This window comes from Abramis brama, assembly GCF_963993115.1.
Source record: "Abramis brama genome assembly, chromosome: 3".
NCBI classification, from domain to species: Eukaryota; Metazoa; Chordata; class Actinopteri; order Cypriniformes; family Leuciscidae; genus Abramis; species Abramis brama.
The window spans coordinates 21,326,899-21,337,583 of NC_139965.1; the positions used below are offsets into that span (position 1 = coordinate 21,326,899).

General features: G+C 37.4%; 1 protein-coding gene and 1 long non-coding RNA gene across 2 annotated transcripts; one reads left to right on the plus strand and one right to left on the minus strand.

Annotated features, from left to right (window-relative positions):
* The first annotated feature begins 226 nt into the window (after positions 1-226).
* LOC311078759 lies at positions 227-7,981 on the plus strand. The gene is made up of 2 exons (XR_014605265.1): positions 227-437; positions 5,863-7,981. It is a non-coding gene; the product is annotated as an uncharacterized lncRNA (long non-coding RNA).
* On the minus strand, positions 7,632-10,247 carry nicol1 (NELL2 interacting cell ontogeny regulator 1). The gene is made up of 4 exons (XM_084107751.1): positions 10,069-10,247; positions 9,640-9,775; positions 9,112-9,200; positions 7,632-8,352 (listed from the first exon to the last, which is right to left on the minus strand). The coding sequence occupies exons 2-4, from the start codon at positions 9,758-9,760 to the stop codon at positions 8,281-8,283; spliced, it is 282 nt and encodes a 93-aa protein (XP_083963877.1). The 5' UTR covers positions 9,761-9,775; positions 10,069-10,247; the 3' UTR covers positions 7,632-8,280.
* Between the last annotated feature and the right edge of the window lie 438 nt (positions 10,248-10,685).

A 10,685-nucleotide genomic window follows, 5' to 3' on the forward strand; every position in this document is an offset into this window, starting at 1 on the left:
TCTACATTTCTATCGCAAGAATAGCTAAACACAACTCTCGCTATGACCGGATTACGTCAGTACCTAGTTGTAAATGATTCAGGCTGCATATACGTTATAGATACCCTGAAGAAATCGCCTCGATTTGGAATAAGCTCGTATTGTACAGAACTAGTTTAGACTGGATCGCCCCCGCCCTTTCTTCTTCTTCTTCTTTTCTTCCCCGACCAGACCCTCCCCCTCCCACACGAAAAGAGTCGTCTTTTTTCCCCTAAATGTTTGAGCAGGCTTTATCTTACATGCGCCCTAATACGAAAGCGACGTTCCTCAACAATAAAAATATAAATGAAAGCGCGAGTAGGAGGCCTAATAAGCTCTAGTGACGATGCGGACTTTTCTCAGCATCAGCATCAGCGTGCACGCGGGCAGACCGGATAACGGGCATGCGCGCTCGAGCTGTGAGCAACACTTTTGTCAGTTTGAAGATGTATTTTCATAATATTTAAGCATAGGCTAGTATAATATTTGTTAGAATTAATGTTTGCGCAGCTAAACGCTGTGTTCTTGCTCTGTCTGAACTTGAACAAAAAATCTAAAATCTTATCACAATATTTTATAATACAGCTCACTTACCTTAATCTTCAGTGAGAATGAATTAGCATATTTTAGTAACGTGACTCCTAAATTAATAGAAATAGAACTAACTCATCAGATTACTTCTAAAAAGTGGTTGTTGGTTCCTTTTGAATAGCCTATACTTTGAGTAGCCTACATGAGGTCACTTGTTTCTCCTTCCATTGTCCTTATTATTTAACTTGACCTTTGACCTCAGCAGTCCAGAGGGAAGTAGCAACCTCAAATGCCAGACAGCATCAAAACTGCATATAGTGTGTGCTTCATTTTGCAGTAACCCTTGACCTTTCAGATTCTCAGAAATCGTAATCACTAGTGTGTGTGTGTGTGTGTGTGGGTGGCAAGGTTGGGGTTTCCGAGACACTTACTATAAGCCAAGTCTGTGTATGTAAGGCAATTCACATGCCTGCATTTAAAAATTATAATTCATTTATTGCCCATTCTTCTTAAAGTTGCAGTGTGTGACTATGTGAAATTAGAACTTTAAAATGGCACAAATATTAGAGAGCATTCCTCATACATGAGTGAATAATCTTTCTGCTTTGTGTGATTGTTATAATGGCCTGGGCCCCCCATGAATGGGCGTGCGTGCGTGCGTTTGTGCACGTGTATTGGTTTGAACCAGTGGGTCTCTGAGTAACACTTCTCATTTTTCTACTGGCTGTATATAATTAGCATTACTCAACTTTTCTCATTTCCAGAAATAAGAGTCAATAAGAGTCAATGGTCAAGTAGCTCTAGGGCTTTTACTTTCGAGTATAAGAAATTAGTTCATATACTGTGTTTACTGTTTATAGTGTTTCATATACTGTGTGATATTAGCAAGTGAGAAAGAACAACAAAATAAACCGTTTTAAACTAGAGTCTTCATAATCTTGATCTTGATAGAAACTATAAAAAAGCACTATAGTCTACAAGATTATCTGCAGCCTAGATCGTTTTGACAATAATGGCTGTCATATTTACATACACCTAACACTGTTGAAAGTCAATTTATATAGTTTAATTTAATAGTTCTGTTCACTATGGCTGCATTTATTTGATCAAAAATAGACCTACAGTAAAAACAGTAATATTGTGAAACAAAAAATAATAAAATATTAACAACAGTGAAAATTTTTAGCATCATTACTCCAGTCTTCAGTGTCACATGATCCTTCAGAAATCATTCTCATATGCTGATTTGATGCTCAAGAAACATTTATTATTATCACTGTTGAAAACAGTTGTGCTGCTTAATATTTTTGTGCAAACCGTGATACACTTTTTTTCAGGATTTGATTAATGGAAAGTTCAAAAGAACAGCATTTATTTGAAATAGTTTTGTAACATTGTACAAGTCTAAATCAATTGATAATCATCATTGACCAATTTAACTGCAAAAAGGAGCTGAAAGGAGCTGGAATGCACCGCTGCTTCAATGTATATGAGTGATTATAATCAAGGTGTGGCGAGCAGGACGAGGCCCGAGGGCCGTGAGAGAACGGCATGCTCATCAGTATCAGTGTGATTACTGAAAGGTTCTTTTCATGTATTCTCTAATGTCTGTATTTGATATCTGAATGCAGTAACAGTGCTTGCTCATTTAGCCCGGCTTCCAGAAATGAAATATGGATATTTTGTTTTGTTAAAAAACATCTGTTTTTCTAGGGTACTCTGACAGCAATAGTCACAGGGGTCATTGAAGTCTATACACTCACCTAAAGGATTATTAGGAACACCTGTTCAATTTCTCATTGATGCAATTATCTAATCAACCAATCACATGGCAGTTGCTTCAATGCATTTAGGGGTGTGGTCCTGGTCAAGACAATCTCCTGAACTCCAAACTGAATGTCAGAATGGGAAAGAAAGGTGATTTAAGCAATTTTGAGCGTGGCATGGTTGTTGGTGCCAAACGGGCCGGTCTGAGTATTTCACAATCTGCTCAGTTACTGGGATTTTCACGCACAACCATTTCTAGGGTTTACAAAGAATGGTGTGAAAAGGGAAAAACATCCAGTATGCGGCAGTCCTGTGGGCGAAAATGCCTTGTTGATGCTAGAGGTCAGAGGAGAATGGGCCGACTGATTCAAGCTGATAGAAGAGCAACTTTGACTGAAATAACCACTCGTTACAACCGAGGTATGCAGCAAAGCATTTGTGAAGCCACAACATGCACAACCTTGAGGCGGATGGGCTACAGCAGCAGAAGACCCAACCGGGTACCACTCATCTCCACTACAAATAGGAAAAAGAGGCTACAATTTGCACGAGCTCACCAAAATTGGACAGTTGAAGACTGGAAAAATGTTGCCTGGTCTGATGAGTCTCGATTTCTGTTGAGACATTCAGATGGTAGAGTCAGAATTTGGCGTAATCAGAATGAGAACATGGATCCATCATGCCTTGTTACCACTGTGCAGGCTGGTGGTGGTGGTGTAATGGTGTGGGGGATGTTTTCTTGGCACACTTTAGGCCCCTTAGTGCCAATTGGGCATCGTTTAAATGCCACGGCCTACCTGAGCATTGTTTCTGACCATGTCCATCCCTTTATGACCACCATGTACCCATCCTCTGATGGCTACTTCCAGCAGGATAATGCACCATGTCACAAAGCTCGAATCATTTCAAATTGGTTTCTTGAACATGACAATGAGTTCACTGTACTAAAATGGCCCCCACAGTCACCAGATCTCAACCCAATAGAGCATCTTTGGGATGTGGTGGAACGGGAACTTCGTGCCCTGGATGTGCATCCCACAAATCTCCATCAACTGCAAGATGCTATCCTATCAATATGGGCCAACATTTCTAAAGAATGCTTTCAGAACCTTGTTGAATCAATGCCACGTAGAATTAAGGCAGTTCTGAAGTAGAAAGGGTGTCAAACACAGTATTAGTATGGTGTTCCTAATAATCCTTTAGGTGAGTGTATAGTTTAAGGGACCATTTCTTTGTTAAAGAATATACTGCGTTATACTAAAGTGTAACTCTCCTTGAGAGAAAGAACGCATTATCTTGATGTTTTGAGACGATTCTCCAGTTTATAGTTAGAGCCTGGCCAAATCCGACTTTGGAAAAGCTGTGTGTCGGTGTGTGTGTTAGTCTTTTTGGTTATAGGTTAAGGAACCACTCGCATTATTGGAGATTGACTCAGTTGTTCGGGACAGGCTGGCGCCCAGCAACCCAAATCTGAGAACTGGAAGGTCATGATGTGCCTAACTTCAGGGTCCGAGTGTCAGCCGCATAATCGATGGAGATAGGCCTCAGTCTATCTGTATATGTGTGGAAAATTACTATGCTTATCTATTTCTTAGCCAATGAGAATCATTTAACCTGAAGCAAGGACGTAGCTTAGACCTTGGTGAAGGGTATAACTGCTGTGATCTTTGTAACTGTAAGCGGGGCGGCCTATGAACTCCATGTGAGTCTTGAAGCTGACTTCTGCTGATGAAACTGCAAACTATCTTCAGTAAATGTTTTCTTTAATTTATTATAATTCTGACTCCGGGTCTACATTCATCATATCTGGTTCTTGGTCTTTGACTGTAAAACCCCTTACAGAGCTAATATAACTTATCAGGCTCGTATAATGTGCAGACCTTTTTCATTATACATTTATGTATCTGAAATGTTGTTTTGCCTGATTATTCAGTGACTGTTTGACTTTGTTTGAGCAGTTTTGTAATACAGACTTTCTCTTGCTCTGTAAAAGTGCTCAATGTGGTTAATTATTTATTTAAAAAAAACATTTAATTATAAGAACATAAGTATGCTATTAAGATATTCTATTAATTATATGGTTTCATAATTATATAGTGTATACTGATGTATATCATTTGTAATCATGTGATTAGTGCGACATGATTAAAAGTACTGCAGATTAGATAAGATACAGAAGGGACTAATATTCCTCACACAGCTTTTACTAGTAACTCATAAAAACAGAACTAAAGGAAGTGGCAGAATGAGGGAGAGAACTGGCAGGAAACCAGCATGTGTTAATGGGTTGAATGCGATGCCATGTCCTCTGATCTGTCAGCTTCACACACATCACCATGAATGGTGTTCACCCAGAACCGCATGGGTCAGGTGAGGTACTCCTACCCCCAACTGAACCAATGTGACCTTTTTGTGTCGCTTGCTATAAATATCAGATTTTTATTCTGAGGGGCTTTATAAGGTTTGGGGAAAATGAAAATATTAAGTGTTTCTATTAAATCCAGTCACGCTATAGTCTTAATCATTATTAAATATTCCAATCGAACAGGATTTGGGGTCGGGACTGTTTCCAAAGCATCTTAAAATATAAAAAAGGTTACACCTTATTTTAAGATGACATAGTTACATTGTATTTATTCTAAGTATAACTACATATACTTACTATAGAGTTAGGGTTAGATACTTGTGCATAACTTACTGTTATTACTATTGTAAGTAGCCTACATGTAGTAACAAGTAACTACGTCACCTTAAAATAAAGTGTTACCAAAAAAAAAAAAGCACAAGCAGTTTATCATACAGTAGCCAGAGTAAATTAGAGTAGCATAAAAGTAAGAAATATAACAGCCTAAAAGTAGAGAAAATGTTACAGGCTGTAGATATTATTAAAGGTGTTACTCTACAACAGGTAAAGTAGAGATTGACAGAAAGCATCATTAAGCAAAGGCTATGATCATGGCTAATGAATAGTGGAATGGCTTGTTTTAATGCTTTAGGGCAGGTGTTTTCAAACTGGGGTTCGGAGACCCCCAAGGGGGCGCAAATGAGTGCTAGACGGTCTGCAAACAAAGTTCAAAGAAAAATCATAAAATATATAATAATACACATTTACAGAATTTACAGACATTTCATTCTGCTTTCTAAATAGTCATTAAAATGAAATCATGAGGTAAATCATTATTTTGTTGTATTGACAGCCAAAGTTATATGTCTATAAAATGGTGGGTAGAAAAAGAGGCTTGATGGAACTAATATTTTCCAGAAAAAAAACAACAACAATATTTTACACACAGTTATAATATTCATACATTTGTTAAGTATGAAACTGTCTATGCATGAAAATATGTAGCTTTCTTTATATTTTAGGAAGGGGTCCTTGCAAAATCCATGGCATCGTGAAGTTTGAAAACCCCTGCTTTAGAGGGTCATAATTTCTTTCAATTCCATTCTTCCTGTTATATGTTAATTTGGTGATATAAACTAGTGTTTTTGAGTGCATGGATTGCATTTTAATCAGTATCACTGTGTGTATGTGTTTTGTTCCAGGATTTTTTGATTCTAAAAATAATCCATCTGTGGGTGTGTCCCAGGATGCCCACCATCCGCACACTGTGTCCACTTTCGTCTGGGACTCATGCCTAGTGCCAGGGGCATCAACCACCCAGACACTACTGTCAGCATCGGGACACAGGGTCAGAGAGAGGGAGACCAGGAGAATTACAGAGAGAGAGAATGCGTTTAAGAGGGAGGGCAGGAGGAGGAGAGTGAAACAGGAACAAACCGGATTCTCCATCCTGTAGGAGACAGACAGACAGACAGACGGGTCTGGGACAGAGGCTGGAGGTTTGTTCTCTTCGAAAAAACAGACAGCAACTCTGTATTTTTTCAAAATCAGCAAGAGATGTGGAGGTGTCAGCAGATGCATAATGCAACAGGGCGTCACCTCGTAGCAGATCGTCAGTTAAGTACTACACACACACACGTTTACAGTGTGTGTAATGGTGCTGTCTTTTTTTCTTCACAATCCATCACTTCTCTGCAAACCCCCTGCTCAGAAACTCTTTACACCAGAATGGTGTGGTAGCATCTTTCTCACTCACTCTCTTTCTTACCTAGAATGGGGAAAGTGAGTATTTTATCATCAGAAAAGGCCATGCTCAGACCTATTCATAGTTTAGCCTCCTAATGAGTAATTCATTTGAAGCTTCTGCAAAAATATGTATGCATAATTAATGGATTATGATCTTTAAGTATTCATGAGCCACTCACTACATGGGTGAAACACCCTCCAAGGTCCTTGTGGCTGGTCTGAGATGAGTATTGCCATTTATTTTTATTTTAGATGCGCACTTCTAACTCCTGTTGTTTGTTTAGGACTTAAATTAGCTGTATAATTGATTATTTTCACGTATTTGCTGGACATCATGAGTGAAGCGTAACTATAACTCCGACCCAAGTCCAACTTCTGCCTTCCTCATCCATCATCATAATAAAAGCTGTAACATAGTAAAACAGAATATGTGTTAAATTATTATTATTAAACTTAAAAAAAAGTTTAAATTCATAGTGACAAATATTCTGTTTCCCTCCCATTTGTATCCTCCCAAAATTGAAACATGCATTGATTCATTGCAGGTAATACGAGTTCTGTATGTTTCAGAGATCATTGTTTGTTTTTTTTGTTTCAGTTTTTCCTGTGAGACAGAAACTTTTTTTTTTTTTTTATATGAAAAAGCACTGTGCATCTTTTTTAACCAAAGGTTTTCTTTTACCCTCCTTTAACTACACTAAACCGTCATCAGTTGATGCAAACGAAGAGTGTGCTATCATCAGGAAAAGTTTGTTTGTTTATTTTTTTTTACCAGTATCAGTAGTTTGGATGGCTTCACGCTGCAGTTTTACACAGTAACAGTGTTGGCCGAGGCATTCTCTGAATTCCCCCGTTTACTGATGTTGTGTGTATTTTTCCCTTAACTTGCTTGCGCTGCAGAGCTGTGTTTTCACACCCCAATGGGAAGTGCTGCATTGCTGCGACAGTTATAATTAACCTTTATATCCTTGCGCCCCCTTCTGGTTATTTAATGCATTACATGCGCGAGAGCGTGTGAGCTCCTGCCTCTCTCGCACGTAACGCATTCAATAACTTATATATGCTTCTATTAAATAACTGCACACTTCTTGATGTTTAAGTTTTTGCTGGTAAGGTGGATTTAGATTTTTTAAAAACTCATAATTTAGTGCATCCGCTGATTTCAGCTAATCTGAAGAAGATATCACACAGCATTGACAAGACACAAATGATTTTCAATGTGAAATATGGTGTCATATGTTTTAATGCACTTTTCTACACACAAAAAGACATTGTTACAGCTGTGAACTTACATCTTAGTACCAAAGTAATCTCTATAGGAACCCTTTCATAAATCCTCATATAAAATTCTGGACTATCACTTTACATGCAGATTCATTTCTAGTCATATATCTATAATCTAATAATCTTACTGAACACTCTTTAAGACAACTCCTGGAGATGTACATTTCAATTCTGATATTTAATTCATCTAAAATGACCATTGTGACTTATAATCAGATATTTCTAGAACACAAATATAAAACACAATTCAACATATATATATATATAAAAAAAAAAAGTATAGTCTACTGTGTAAATAATTATAATAAGTAGTGTATTTTGTGTTTTGAGAATATTTTGCAGTGCATTGTGCCTGGAGAGGAAACATGTACCCCTGTCTTTATACACACTTACGTAAAATTAAATGTATTGGCTGCTGCTCTAATACGTGCCTCTCATAACTGACATTTAAACTGTGGAATGTTGTGTTGACTTTAGTCAGGAATGTGTATTTATGATGCTTGAGTGTGTATTATGATGAGAGCAGGTAGTATCCTTTAGGTATATAATGATTTCTATATCCGAGTGCAGTGTTTACGTCTGGCTTTTTTTTAGCGCAGGCTGCTGGCCGGCATGCAGTCGCACAGTGCCCTCTTCTCAGCCCTCAGCACCAAATTCTCCGTCTGAAAAATGAGATATGACAAAGCAAAAGTGAAGCCCCAAGGTGTCTGTCTCCAAAATTTCTGAAAGATGCTTCATTGACCAGATCGACTAGACGTGAACCTCTCTCATGGCTTGATTCTGTAATTGCTAAATTAACAGGGATTGACATTAAAGTCTGCATGAAATGGAAGTTGCAATAGTCTTTTCTTTGCTGTTGTGATGTATATCTGAGTGAAATGGCTTCTCGAACAAGATTGGATCGTTGTGGTTTGTTACTGCAGTGATGTCATTTGAGTGACAGGTTGCCCCGCCCTTGCACCAGTAAACACATCATCAGAGAAGAGAGGAGATGTCGTTGTAAGTGGAAGGGAAAGTAATTTATAAAAAAGTTATAATAAATACTGCAATATTCCATTAAAGAAATAACAATTGTCAATTTTGATTAGCATAATTGCCTAAGTCATATTTCAATGTCTTTGGAAAACAAGAAGAAACAAAAAATGACTTAGGCAATTATGCTATGAGGCTAACGATATATTGAAGGGGGGTCAGCAAATTATCATTGGCTCTTAAATTAATTTTTGTAATAAAATGAAATTGTAAAAGCTATAGTTGAGAAGGTAAAGTTCAACTAAATTGTATTGGCTCTACTACATTTAAATATCCACAACAATATATATAATTAGGACAACACTTTCATCTTAGTCCACCAAGTCCTTGGCCTGAAAAAAGACTGCATTCAATGGTTTTATGTCTCAAATGTCTCGATGTGTTCTTACCCGGGAGTCTAAGTTGAAAGCTGTTTTCTTCAGGTCTTGCAATGCTCTCTGCATGAACTCGAAGGCATGACAATCAACGCATGGCCGGCCTATTAAAACAGAATTGTGCAGTTGGTAATGAATTCACACTGAACAGCAGCAGGGTTAATATCATTAACTAAACCTTTTAATATTGAACTATTTTTGTTATAAGTAGGAGGGGAGGTTATTTAGCAAAATATAAATATTAGATGAAAACTCAAAATAAAAGAAAATGAGAAATGTTGGCAACTAGCTGAAATATGGTTAGTGGAAAGTGGACATAAATAAAAATCATGAAATAAAAATTAAACCTAAATGGTTTAAAAATGACAAAAGCACATAAAACTACTAAAAACTGAAATTAAAATGAAAACTGCTAATGTAAATAAAAAAACTATAAATATTACTAAAATAGGACTGCTCCGGAAACGCCATACCCATTGTTGAGAAGACATGAAATGATAAATTGCTTGTTTCCCACACTTGTATAAAAGCACACAGTCTTACTCTCAGCGGGGATGACCGTCCCTGATTCCTCGGCATGAATGTGTTTGAAACAGACGAGCTGGATCAGCAGCAGCGTCACTGTCGCTAGTGCTCCGCTTGGCCTCATACTGTGGCGCAGCATCACCGTAAACAATACCTGCGGAACCACAACACACCCAGCGCTTTGAAGGTGCAATGGACACAATGCTCTTAATATTTACATTTTACGGTTTTTGATAAAATCGACTAACAAATTGAGAAATACCTCACAAAAGACAGACTAACAAAGCGAAAATAAGAGACTGTCGAGCATCATATTTTGTTTTATTTTACCTTTGTCTTTATAATGGTAAAATATGGTCATTTACAAATACGATCACCAAACACTCCAGTCCCACTCCTGTTAGGCGCATTAGTACAGCTAATAAAAGCAGAGCTAATTTGCATTACCTGTAGTTTCTGATAAAGCCAGCAGTACCGTTGGTCAAACCACCGCCCTCCTTATTCGTTCAGGATGCAGTTTCGTTGCGGAGCATCAATTGCGTGTTTGAGGTCTGTTGTCCTTCGCGGAGCACCGTAGGAGGGAGTCCGATATGTTTAACGCCCAGACAACGTTTTTCTCTCTGATTGGCTACTGCTGGTCACATGGGTTATATCCTTACTCGCATATAAGTTTTGATTTTTATTGCATTACTAATTAGGAACAGTGCAGTTTTTAATAATTTTATTTGTTGTTTAATTAACAGGATAGATAGATAGATAGATAGATAGATAGATAGATAGATAGATAGATAGATAGATAGATAGATAGATAGATAGATACTGACCAACTAACTATATTTGGTGGCATCAATTTGACCAAATTTCACATTCATAAATGCAAGTTTACAAATAAATAAGCTGGTTTTGTTGACTGAAGTAGACAATGTTAGATTTGGTGAGCTTTATTTTATATTTTATACCCTATTGTATGCCCTGTATACCCTATATTATTATAATATAAAAAAAGTGTTAGGTAATAATATATAATAATTCATTTTTGTTTACATAATTGTACAATGTTCAAA

Excerpts from the sequence above, each read along its gene's own strand:
- nicol1 (XM_084107751.1), bottom strand. The coding sequence starts at position 9,760 with ATGCTGCGCCACAGTATGAGGCCAAGCGGAGCACTAGCGACAGTGACG. Across the intron at positions 9,201-9,639 it reads GACGGTCATCCCCGCTGAGA|GCCGGCCATGCGTTGATTGT; the intron begins GTAAGACTGTGT and ends CTGTTTTAATAG. Across the intron at positions 8,353-9,111 it reads CTTTCAACTTAGACTCCCGG|ACGGAGAATTTGGTGCTGAG; the intron begins GTAAGAACACAT and ends CTCATTTTTCAG.